The 12,434-nt window shown below is 52.4% G+C and overlaps 1 protein-coding gene across 2 annotated transcripts; it reads left to right on the forward strand.

Moving 5' to 3' along the window:
* Positions 1–277: 277 nt before the first annotated feature.
* On the forward strand, positions 278–10,586 carry Ube2q1 (ubiquitin conjugating enzyme E2 Q1). 2 transcript variants are annotated; one of them, XM_028890804.2, is made up of 13 exons: positions 278–725; positions 2,782–2,886; positions 3,223–3,327; positions 3,951–4,001; positions 6,146–6,286; positions 6,470–6,554; positions 7,088–7,148; positions 7,329–7,419; positions 7,529–7,587; positions 7,691–7,739; positions 7,986–8,081; positions 8,391–8,457; positions 8,881–10,586. In XM_028890804.2, the coding sequence occupies exons 1-13, from the start codon at positions 402–404 to the stop codon at positions 8,910–8,912; spliced, it is 1,266 nt and encodes a 421-aa protein (XP_028746637.1). In that variant the 5' UTR covers positions 278–401; the 3' UTR covers positions 8,913–10,586. The 2 variants fall into 2 exon arrangements, with proteins under 2 accessions (XP_028746637.1, XP_028746638.1); XM_028890805.2 differs by lacking the exon at positions 278–725 and adding an exon at positions 1,934–2,039 and having other exon boundaries at positions 8,881–9,370.
* Positions 10,587–12,434: the final 1,848 nt, after the last annotated feature.

Consider the following 12,434-nt stretch of genomic DNA (forward strand, 5'->3'; position numbering starts at 1 on the left):
GCGCCGGCAGAGGGCCGTCGTGCGCAGCCACGCACGACGCACGCCCACGCACGGCGGCGGCGCTTCGAGCGGCAAGCGGAGGGCCTCGGGTCACATGTGGAGGGTGACAGGCGCGGGCCGGGGGGCGGGAAAGACGCGCGGGTCACGTGCCGGGGCCGGAGCTCGGAGGTCACGTGAGGCCGGCCGGGGCGGGGCCGCCGCGGAGGGGGAGGGGCGCGCGGCTTCCGGCGGCCGTAGGGGGGGGGGCGGGCCGGCGAGCGGAGGGGGCCTGTCCCGGAGGTGGCGGCGGCGCCATCTTGGCGAAGGGGGGATCAGGAAGTGCGGACCGCGGCGGCGGCGGAGCCCGGAGCGGAGGCCGGAGGCTCCCGGCCCGCCGGCCCCGGAGCGGAGCGGAGCGGAGGATGCAGCAGCCGCAGCCGCAGGGGCAGCAGCAGCAGCCGGGGCCGGGGCAGCAGCTGGGGGTCCAGGGGGCGGCGCCGGGGGCCGGGGGCGGCCCGGGAGGGGGCCCAGGGCCGGGGCCCTGCCTGAGGCGAGAGCTGAAGCTGCTCGAGTCCATCTTCCACCGCGGCCACGAGCGCTTCCGCATTGCCAGCGCCTGCCTGGACGAGCTGAGCTGCGAGTTCCTGCTGGCCGGAGCCGGAGGGGCCGGGGCCGCGCCCGGACCCCATCTCCCCTCCCGGGGGTCGGTGCCGGGGGACCCCGTCCGCATCCACTGCAACATCACGGTGAGGACCTTCTCGTTTGCACCGCGCTGGGGGTCCCTTGTCTGGTGCTCGAAATCACACCGTACGAACCTCCTGCTCTCGAAGGACCCGGAGGCCGGAGCCCCCTCTTGGGGCTCGGCTCCCCCTCGCCAGGCTACACACTTGTGTCTTCAGCTGGAGGTTCTGTGGTGCGGTCACAGTCTCTGCTGTTGACCCCTGAGAGCGAGGGACGCCCGGACACGGGGCCCCTCGACCACCCCCTCCTGGGAACCCACCTACACCCCAGGGTTTGTGATTGGGTCCCTTTTGCACACTCCTCCACAACTTTACCATGTCACTTAGGAATGCCCATGTCTTCTCCCCACCCCCAACTCGAATAAGATTCCAGGCCTCTGCTGGAAGGACCTAGCCTGGAACTCGGCCCAGTTCGCTAGTGACCCTTCTCAGCAGTTCTTGCCACTTCGACGTTACCACCTGTGGGTTCCCTCTGCCCAGGCATCCCCATTTTGCTCCCCGAATTTCACGTAGAGATAGTTCGCTGTTCACTGACTCCGCTTTGGGTTTCCTCAGACTCCCGTGTAACTAACCTTTAACGCCTCTTTTAAGATGCCTCAGCTGGTGGCAACATGGCCACTCCCCTCCCCGTTCCTGGGGGTCCTGTCTGCTTGTCCTAGGTGGTGGTTGCCTTTTCTGGTGGTGATAGCAATGTGTGTGTGTGTGTTGAGCGGTAACAGCGCCATTGCTCTTGGGCATCGTTCCATCCTAACTAGACTAGATTAGGAAACACCTTACCTGTGTCCTGCCTTATTTTATCCCCTAGTGTCCCCGGAGGAAACTGTTGGGTGTAATTTTGTAACATCTGGTACTGCGTGATCATGTCGGTTGATAACACCCGCTGTTATCTTGTCCCACCTGGAGCTAGCTAGCTGGAGGGCTAGTACCTTGATCCACACTGGAAATGGGAGTGGCCTGGGGAGAGAGACCTGTGAATTCTGGGCTACCTGAACGCTTCGATTCGTGTTTCGTGGAGTTTCCTACCCCTTTCTGCCACCAAACCAGGTCGTGGTTTGGTGAGGTGTGGGAGTGGAGTAGGAATGAGACACACTTGAGTTTTGATGGGGAATCATCTATCCAAGCTGAGGCTTACCTCACCAAGCTATGACCGCCAGGAGTGCCTCGGTCAAGTCAAGATTTTAGCATCTTTGGTACTGTTTTTCCTGCAGCACTGGTTAGAAACTATGGCATCGCTAAGATCCCCAGTAGAAGTGGGTAAGGCTTCCTTGGCATGTGTTGAAACATCAAAGATTGGATTTTGCTAAGTGGATTCACTTACGGGTAGGTTTGCTTCCTCCAGCTGCTTCCTTTCAGTTTCCAGAGGCCAGCTCCTAGCTTTGTCTTTGGGGGTTCTCAGCTGCAGTGCCCATGGCCCCTCTAAAGGAAACTTGGCCTATACTGGCCCCCTTGCCTTGGGCAGAGTGGGGGAGTCTGTTTAGGCTCCTCTGGCACGGTGGCTCAGGAATGCTGGGAATGTCAGTAGCGTAGGCTTCTTTCTCCCAGCCCATGCCTGGACTGAGGAGAGGGCAGGTTCCTGAGGGAGTGGTAGGGAGACTGGGTCTTAGAGGGGTTCTGTTTGGAGGGGGGGTGGTCTTGCACATACCCTTTTATTATTAGCTTTGAAGACTGTATTTTAGCTCCTCCTCCCCCGGTGGCTACAGCCTGCATTTTCCTCATCAGTGTGACTGTTAGGAGGTGATCTTCCTTCCCCCCATTCTGGAGTTTGGAAACACTGAAAGACTCTAGCCTGGGTGTGGGAGAACTTGGAGTGTGAATCAGGACTAGAGCCCTTCGCTAGTGTTAACTTGCCCTGGTTTTTACTCTGGGAGAAAGTAAGTTTGCAGGTTGCCTCGTAGTCCAGTCCTCCCAGGCTCTTTTTCTAGAGACGCTGAGCTGGTGTTTTTGAGTGTAGGGCATAGTGGTGGGAAGGAAAGGAACCCCAAGTCTTCAGGGAAGAAGGACAGCTAAGCAAAATCTGGTTTCTCAGTTTCCCCTTGTGACCACTCTCCTGCTTTCCCTTCAGGAATCCTACCCTGCTGTGCCCCCCATCTGGTCGGTGGAGTCTGATGACCCTAACTTGGCTGCTGTCTTGGAGAGGCTGGTGGACATAAAGAAAGGGAATACTTTGGTGAGGGGGCCAGGGGGGAAGAGTGCATGTGTTCCTGGTGAGGTTTCAGCCACAAAAGTCCCCAATGAGAGACAGGTAGATCTGAAAGTGGATGGTACCCCAGGTGGAGCGTCTTGGTGCAGACTTCTTAGGAGAGTTGTTTACTGAAGCCAGAGGAGGTAGATTGCTGTAGCAGCTCCAGGGTAGGTCCACTAGGGAAAGTCATTTCTGTAACTATGAGGGCCGTCCAGTTAGAGAACCAGCCACCATTTGGGGATCTGGTAAAAGCTCATCCATGCAGCAGTCCAGATTGCAGTAGGGAAGGTGTAGTTGATGTTTCTGTGGTCTCCACCCCAGCTTTTGCAGCATCTGAAGAGGATCATCTCTGACCTGTGTAAACTCTACAACCTCCCTCAGCATCCTGATGTGGAAATGCTGGATCAGCCCTTGCCAGCAGAGCAGGTATGCAGTTGAGGATTGGGCTTTGGGTCCTGCTGTTCAGTCATCCCACAGAGCGATTGATAAACACTTGATAAGTGAGATGGAACTGCAGTTGCTCCCAGACACCTGTGATGCTCAGCCTCTTTCTTCTCCAGACGAGAATCCAGCTAAATGGGGCACTCCTCCCTGCTTCTGTCCTGTCAGAACTCATTCTCGGGGGCAGCACTCCTCAGGGTGAGATGAGCAGGGCATGTTACCATTATCTTAGCAATAGCAGTTGATGGCTTTTGGAAAGCCAGGCCCTTTGTTTAGAACCAGAAATGCACTGTCACTCTAGAGGAGATCAAATGAAAGAGGGGTTCTCAGGAAAGTTAAGCTGGGATCTGCAGAATAGAAGACAAGAACAGCCGTCCCCGTCCGTCTGTCCATCCATCCCCCCCTTAGACATGTAGTAAGAAGAGAATAATTGGCTGGTAGCAAAGTCATCCATCCCTTGGGCTCATGCTGGCTGGTGGAGAAACTGGCATCTTTATGGGCACAGTGCCCAGCTTCCAGACCTTCAGGGCCAGGGGGGTAGGTCAGAGGCTGCACTCTAGCAACCTACTGGGCTCTGACCTTCATCTTTGCCCCCGTCTCCACTGCAGTGCACGCAGGAAGAAGTGTCTTCAGAAGATGAAGACGAGGAGATGCCTGAGGTAGGCTTGCCACTTGAGGTGGCATTGACGGGAAGTGTTTTTCATTAGTATGGATCATTCATTATAAACAGCTCCATCTTCATACTGGGGAAAGAAACTTATCACTGGAATAAAGAGTGTCCTAAAGTGAAGGAGATTGCCATCTATTCTCTATTTGAAAGCATTTAGGTGTGAATCTATTAAAACAAAACACTGGACAAACTTCATCTCAGATGGCTTCAGGAGTCTTCACAGACCCTAGTTTGCACCCTGATTGTCTTACTTGGGGAGTTTCAATTCTCATGAAGCTACAGTTTTCTCATCTATAAAATAGGGTTATGATACATATTATATAGTTGTTACAGATAGTAAATAGTAATGTATAATGTACCTGATATATGCATGGATGTTCTCCCTGCATGAATGTCTGTGCATTACATACCTGCAGTGCCTGTGGAGGCCAGAAAAAGGCATCAGATCCCCTGGGACTAGAATTACAGATGGTTGTAAGCCACCATGTGGGTGGTGGGAACCAGTTTTCTAGAAGAGAGCAGCTAGTGCTCTTAACCGCTGAGCCATCTTTCTAGCTCTTGTTTTTTTTTTGTTTTTGAGACGATCTTGTGTAAGCTAGGCTGGCCTCAAACTCGCTTGTGTAGTCGAGGATGGCTTGATTTGATCCACCTGCCTCTACCTCCCAAGTGCTAGAACTACAACACGTTCCGCCATGTCAAACTGTAGGTGCTTCTCTAGAATATAAACAATAGTTAGGTTGAACTTCATAGCCAGATAGAACTTACCTTATTTCTGTAAAGTCTCCTTTGGGCATGAGAATTAATTCACTAGCCTTTAGCTTTTCTATAAAATGGAGATAATGATAGAATAATTCAGCATTATAAAGGAATAAAGTAAGCTAGTGTGTGTTGCCCTAGCACAGAACTTGTCAGGTTGTCCTGTTGTATGGTATCTCTGATCATGTTTCCTAGCACTGGACCCAGATTCTGTAAGTCTGTAGTGATCTTCAGACCCACAGTGGGCTGATGAGCCATGAAACAGTCTTTCCTGGTGGTGTCCAGCCCGCTGTACCACGCCCTAGCACCTGACTGTGGAGCTGAAGCTGCCTCTGGGTGGCCTCCCCTTGGTGAGCTGCTTGGTCACGCAGAGCCGGGTGAATAGGAGCTAATCATGTTGTGGAGTTCGGCCATCTCCTGCTTTGGGCCACCTCATTTCCATCTGGGCAATGAGTACTTCTGGGGACTCAATTCAGATCCTGCTCTTGTAGGGAGAGGAAGAATTTCATGATCTGGATTTCTCCGTATGTTTTTAAGATGTATTGTATGTGTGTTAAAAGTCAGGACAACTTGGAGGAGTCAGTTCTATCTACTGTGTAGGTTCCAGGGATTGAACACATGTTATCAAGCTTAGCCACACACACCTGTACCCACTGAGCCACCTGGCTGGCTCCTAGTTTTCTCTGTTAGGCCTAGGGTCCTAAGGCCTCTTGGGTCTGAAAGTCTAGCCTAATAAAACAAGCTGTTAATCATCACTGCAGGCCAAAGTCAGTCATCTAGAAATTGAGAAGTGTGTGCTGCTAAGGGAATTCTAGGGGCAGTTGAAACAGGGTTTTCCTAGGGAACAGAAGACAGTCCCTTTCTCAGTCCTATTTTTAGCTCTGCTGCTGTGGTTTAGGAACTGAGAAAGAGAAGAAAATTGCCTTGGGAGGCCAAATGTATTGACACACCTGTAATCCAGTACCCAGGAGGCTGAAGCAGGATGATCCCTGCAAGCTTGTATCTAGCCTGGTCTACATAGTGAGTTCCAGGATAGCAAAGGCTACATAGCAAGACCCTGTCTCAAAATCAAAGCTCCGTGCACACCTGTATCCCTAACACTTGTCAGGTGGAGGCAGAAGGATTGGAGTTACCCTCACTTTATAATGAGTTTGAGGACAGTCTGGGCTATCTGAGACTCAGTCTCAAAAAACTAGACCCAGCTTGCCTCGGCCTTTAGACTGTGGAGGGAATGAGGCTGAGCCGTTTTCTCGAACTGGAAAATGTATTACTAAGAATGCTACAGGGGCTTGGGGCTCCAGGACAAGTGGGATAAAGAAAGGATAGTCTATCCACTACCTTTGTGGTGTCGTTCCTCTGCTCCCACACCTACCGCAGGACACAGAAGACCTAGATCACTATGAAATGAAAGAGGAAGAGCCAGCGGAGGGCAAGAAATCAGAAGACGATGGCATCGGAAAAGAAAACCTGGCCATCCTAGAGAAAATTAAAAAGAACCAGAGGCAAGATTACTTAAATGTACGTGCCTTGTAGAGAGGCAAGGCAAAGGGCTGGTGGGTGCTGGCTGGGGAGTGGCAGGCCACTGCCCATCAGTATGGAGAGCTGCCTCCTTTGTGGGCTCGGTCTGCTCCTTCCCCTAGGCCAGAGTGCCGTAAGGCTTCCCTCCTAGATCAAGGAGTGATCGTGCGCTCTCCTTCCCAGGGTGCAGTGTCTGGCTCGGTGCAGGCCACTGACCGGCTGATGAAGGAGCTCAGGGACATATACCGATCACAGAGTTTCAAAGGCGGTGAGTTTGCCCAGGGCTGCACAGGAGCTCCTTGGAGGACAGGCGTGAGCTGGAAAGATGGCTCTGTGGATAAACCACTTGCTTCCAGGTTCCCGGGCCTGAGTTCAGTCTCTAATACCCACTCGACGGAGAGAGCCTCCACTTGCATGGGTGGCACATGCGCAAATTCGTGTGATGGTTTTTAAAGGATGCAGTATGGTGCTGGCAAGGAGCCCTGAGAATATCTAGATCACACAAATGCTTATAAAAACTTTTCAGACTGGGATTAGAACTCCTCAAGGCATGGGTTGGTGCATATCCAGAGACAAACCTGGACCCTTGGAACCCCACCCCTCACCCCCAAGTCTGGCTATTCTGGAACTCACTCTGTAGACCAGGCTGGCCTTGAACTCATAAATCCACCTGCCTCTGCCTCCTGAGCGCTGGGATTAAAGGCGTGCGCCACACTTCCTGGCTTGAGCCTTTTTCTTACATTGAGAGAGGGATCCACCTGTTGGTCCAGACCCATCTTCTAATGCCTCCTCTCCTTCCAGGAAACTATGCAGTCGAACTCGTGAATGACAGTCTCTATGACTGGAATGTCAAACTCCTCAAGTGAGTGGCTACTCTGGGATGAGACAGCAAATGAGTGAAGTGACTGGTGGAACCTCGGGCGGTCGTGTCCCAGCCAGTGTATTGGTTGCAGGGTCCCAGGAACAGGTGTGGGCACTGGGGCCCATAGGAGGCTGCTCAGTGAGGGCCCAGCAGTCTGAGCCCAGATTCGTTGCTTTGCAGAGTTGACCAGGACAGCGCTTTGCACAATGATCTCCAGATCCTGAAGGAGAAGGAAGGAGCAGACTTCATCCTACTTAATTTCTCCTTTAAAGTAAGATGGCCTTTCTCGGTGCTCCCTCCCTGCCTGAGCCTTCCCTGCTGCCTTGAGTCCTAGGAGAGTGCAGGCCTCCCTTCCTGACTGCTGTCTGCCTCTCTCTCAGGATAACTTCCCCTTTGACCCACCGTTCGTCAGGGTTGTGTCTCCAGTCCTCTCTGGAGGGTGAGTGGCCGGGCAGAGGGAGTAGGCTGTTTGTGGTGCAGCAGATGAGGAAGGGACTGGACCTCTGGCCAGGCACAGCTGACTAACCCTCTTTCTTCTGCAGGTATGTTCTGGGTGGAGGTGCCATCTGCATGGAACTTCTCACCAAGCAGGTGAGCAAGCCTGTTTCACTCTTGCCCATTGGCCTGGGCGGGGCCGGCTGAGCTTTAACCACTGGGGCTGGGGAACAAACCATAGCCGTAATACGGCCCTTTGATTGCACTAGGCATAGCCTGTTCCCAGCAGCCTAGGTGGATAGGTGGTGACTGTACTGGGGAGTCAAGGGACCCTTCTGAAAGGCAGCCTCTTCTCTGGAGAGATGCTGACCCTGACTCCTGCTCTGTCCCTGCTGTGCCCAGGGCTGGAGCAGCGCCTACTCCATAGAGTCCGTGATCATGCAGATCAGCGCCACGCTGGTGAAGGGAAAAGCACGGGTGCAGTTTGGAGCCAACAAAGTAAGGGCCCTGGGACTCTGGGGAGCCAAGGACGACAGCATGGGCCTCTAGCTGGCTAAAGCTGCATTTGAGGGACAGAGAGGACAAGGCCTCTGAAATGGAGGGAGGGCTTTGGCCTCGGGCATCTCAGATGTTGGGGTGGGCACAGGTCTGGGGAGGGAAGCTGTATGTGGTGTGTCTTCAAGGCCTTCCCGGCAGAGGGCTTAGTGCTGGAAGCTAGGACTCGTAGGTCCCTGGGTGACAGCCTGCAGATGAGGGATGGTAGGCTGCAGCTGGCCATGACCTGACCTGGCAACTTTGTCTCCCCAGTCTCAGTACAGCCTAACAAGAGCACAGCAGTCCTACAAGTCTTTGGTGCAGATCCACGAAAAAAACGGTGAGGCTGGAGCCCGGCCCCAGGAGAGCCAGCCCTGTGCAAGGCCCTGGCCCCCACCAGCCAAGTGCAAGACCCTTTGGTTCTGAGCCTTGCTGTCCATTGATCCAGCATCTGCCCAGTTCTCTAGGAGTCTGGAGGTGGCCAACCTCATTCTTCTCCCCAAGAAGGACCAGGGGTGGGGTCAAAGGTAGACTGGGCACTGCCATCCAATTCCTGTTACTTCTGGGTGGGCTCACCGTTCTCCCTCCCTTATAATAGCCTCCAGGTAAGTCTCCTCCCCTTCTCTACACTTTGTCCCCACACTGGACTGGACATCCTTCCTAGGATCTGCTTTCCTGGCACAGTGGAGATGTCCTCAGGGATTGGAGTGGCCAGAGTTGTCCTGGGCCTGCCCTCACTGTGCTGGTTTGTGTTTTTGTGCAGGCTGGTACACACCCCCAAAGGAAGATGGCTAACCCTGGAGTATCATCCCCTTCCTCCTCCCCCAGGCACCACTGGACCAATTACCTTTGAATGCTGTATTTGGATCTCACGCTGCCTCTGGTTCCCTCCCTCCTTTTCCTGGACGTGATAGCTCTGCCTATTGCAGGACAATGATGGCTATTCTAAACGCTAAGGAAAACAACAACCAACCACACACTGAACTGTTTCAAGTACTCAAGACTGACTACAGACCAACCACCTTGCTGGAACCCTTGCTAGCAGGCATTCTTATAAAGAAACTCTCAAGCCTCCTTACATTGCTGGAAACTCAGCTGTGCTCCAGACTAGAGCCTCCTTACCTATGCTATGGGTTTTTAATTTATTTTCTCTTATTTCATGTACACTGCTTTTTTTGGTTACAGTGTATGATGGATGTGTATGGAAAAAAAAATGTATCTTTGGGAAAACAATTACAGTTTGTTAATTTGAAGATGCTGGTCTTGACTCATCTTTATTTTTGTTCCTACATCCCCTGACTGCTGGGTGGTGGGGAGGGTGCCAGGCCCACCATGCTTTGGTAGCAAGGAGAAGCTGCAGAGAGGCTGCATTTTGCTGCTAGCACAAGAGAAATACCAAGCTGAAGCACTTGCCTGATCTGACCCTAGGTGCTCCTAAAGGCCTCTGAAACAACCAGCACCTACATTTCTTGGAACAGTCTGGCCTGCTAACCTACAATGCAGAGGCCCAGAAACAACAAATTGTTATTGCTACTTTGTACTAATCTCCATTTTGAAGTTTCCAAGAAAAAGATGAGACTGGAGTAGCGGCTTCATAAACTTCTTTTAAGTTGAGTGGGGTAGGCCCAGGCTCCTGGATGCATGAGGTTTTCTCTAACCCCAGCAACCTGCTGGGTGGCTGTAACTCCTTGGTTCCCTGCCTTCCCATCCTCTCCGCTCACCTCTCATCCGCTTCATTAGGTGATCTAAGAAAAGACGTGAACTTTGGATTCTTTCTAGCCATTCTCAAGTTCTGAGCCTACTGGAAACAGCTAGCTCAATGTGGTGGTGTTGTGTGGTGGGTCCTTGGCTCAGCCCCGTGAACAGCATGGAAGGGGAGAAGTCTGCAGAGCTGGCAATCGGCACTGTGCACCGTGCTGGATGGACCTGCTGTTGTGAGACTGCTTTCCACATAGCACATGAAGCCTGCATCTTCCCGTCAGTGAGCTTGCTGTGGGATCACCTGCCTGCTGATGTGACAGAAGCGAGGGACAGCTAAGCAAGATCCCAGGGTTTAGAAAACCCAGCTCTGGGATGTCTGGTAATGCTTTTGAGGTGGGCATTTTAATCTGGCCGCCCCCCCTGCTCCCACTTTCTTTTAGGAATTTGAATGTCTTGCTGCTTTAGGTGGATGGAGAGTTCACCAGTCCTACTTGATGCTGCTCTAATTCTGCCTACGCCCACCCACCAGATTAGGGGTGCTAATACAGTGAGACTGAGACAGAGAGGATACAAGGGGGAGAGTCATCCCATGGAACTGCAATCTATCTTGTAGCCTGTGTGGCTTCTTTCTGAACTTAATGTCAGCCCTGGCTGGCATGTAGATTGTGTTTTTAGTAATGTGTACTGTGAGCTGTCCTCTGTATAATGTATTTTGTAATGTATTTTTCTCATCTACCAAAGGATGGATCAAATAAAGTTATTTAAATAGTTTGGCTCTAATAAACTTATTAAAATATAATGGATTCATAGCCACTTGACATGAAGGGAAATGTCAGGTTCTGTGAACTGTGACACCAACTCCTTACAATCCTCCATTTTTGTCCTCAAACCTTTTATGATGAAAATTTAAGTGTAGGCTTCTCATAAACTTACACTGAATTTAAAGAGGCCATATCACAAAGGGCAGATTTCTTCTTGGCTGTAGGGAAGGCAAGGAATGTGGATCTGTGACCCAGGTCTGGTTGTCTGGCTTGGAGCCCACAGCCTGGGAGCTGAGTGAGCATGGGAGGCTCTCAGTCTCCACGCAGCAGTTTAGAGGGCAGGATAGAGCAGCAGGCAGTGACCAGGAGAAAGTATCCATCACCTCAAATGTGAGACAAGACAACCTTAATTTGCTAGGGTGATGGCTCACTCTTCTACCTGATTCTACATGTTAACACCAAGAAACCTAGGCAAGATCTTTTCCAACCTCCTTGAGTGCCCTGGCATATGAAGAGGAGAGGGAAATATGCTTGGCTGCCTCAAGCTACTAACTGAATGGAAGCTTCCCTTTTTTTGGTTCAAATGTTTATGCCAGTTTAGTAGACTAAAGACACCTGACAAGACTTCACCCTTTGGAAAGATGAGTTGGAATAAAGGCAAAATGCAAAGTAACTCAATGCTGGGGCCCCAAGAACAGATGACACTCGGCAGTGCAGGCAGACAGATAAGCTGGATGTTCCCACCAGGCCCATTAACTCTTCAGACTTCGGGGGGTGTGGCTGGAAGGGAAGGAAGGTTGGTGGGATGGCAGGGTGCCTCCCATCTGGTTCCCCAACTCCTGGCCCATGTTCAGCTTGTTTCATCCAAGATTTCAGGGACCCGCAGAATCCTGGCAGAGGGACAGTCACCTCTCACAAGTGCCAGTGATTTTTTTCCCCCTGGGGATTTAATGGACACCTGGTGTGAATTCAAAATGTCTGCAAAACAAAACACCACAAAACTTAGGGCAGGTGGTGGCAGCCGAGGGAAGCAGAAGGCGGAGGCCACAGGGAGTGGGCTCTGGCGGCAGATCAGCTCCCCAACAAGTCTCTGCTAGTGTCTGCTACCTCCCGGCTCCCTCCGGGATGATGAAAGCGGAGCAGTGGGAAGCCGGGGGTTGGGGCAAGGTAGGAGCTTGTATGGAAAGCAGCAGCCCTGTTATTGCTGTTCAAACAATTAGAGGGTCCTGGGTTATACTCTCTGATGGGAAATTCTGTGGGGATAAAATGCTGTTTTTACCATGGTGAGCGAGCACTTAAATGCGGAAAGACAGGGTGGGGGTAACAGCCAAAAATTCACCTTTCTCCAAGAGGTTTCTCTAGAACTCGGCTCTGCCTTCCCTCCCACCAAGGCCTCCAAACTCTGAGGCCGTTCGTATGAGTGAGACCAATTCTGATTAGAGCAAAAGGAGTCCCTCCCCCAGGATGCCATTTTCATACTATGCAATACCAGGAAGGTCCTTTCACTTTCCTGAGCCTGCCTTTCCTCACCTACCTAAGGAAGAAAGTCATCCCCTGGGGTGGCTTTCTCAGAGTCTACTAGAGAAGTAGCACACAGCTGGGCTGGGCACTCTGGCTCTCCTGGCAGCTGTTCATTGGATCAGGAGGCTCCCTTCTGGGCCCCTTTCCAATATCCGGAACCAGAAGGTCAAGAGACTGCTGTTCCTTCCCAGGCATGGCAGCAGACCTTTTCTCATGCAATGACCCACGATGTCCTCTGGGTGGAGCTCCTGACCACTGGGTGGAGCACCCTGACCACTGGGTGGAGCACCCTGACCACTGGGTGGAGCACCCTGACCACTGGGCACCAGGTTGC

This window comes from Peromyscus leucopus, chromosome 6 (genome assembly GCF_004664715.2).
Source record: "Peromyscus leucopus breed LL Stock chromosome 6, UCI_PerLeu_2.1, whole genome shotgun sequence".
Taxonomy (NCBI): Eukaryota; Metazoa; Chordata; class Mammalia; order Rodentia; family Cricetidae; genus Peromyscus; species Peromyscus leucopus.

What these genes read in the sequence shown, in the direction of transcription:
- Ube2q1 (XM_028890804.2), top strand. Translation starts at nt 402, where the DNA reads ATGCAGCAGCCGCAGCCGCAGGGGCAGCAGCAGCAGCCGGGGCCGGGG. An exon ending in TACTTAATTTCTCCTTTAAA is followed by an intron (nt 7,420 to 7,528) that starts GTAAGATGGCCT and finishes CCTCTCTCTCAG; the next exon opens with GATAACTTCCCCTTTGACCC. An exon ending in TCTCCAGTCCTCTCTGGAGG is followed by an intron (nt 7,588 to 7,690) that starts GTGAGTGGCCGG and finishes TTTCTTCTGCAG; the next exon opens with GTATGTTCTGGGTGGAGGTG.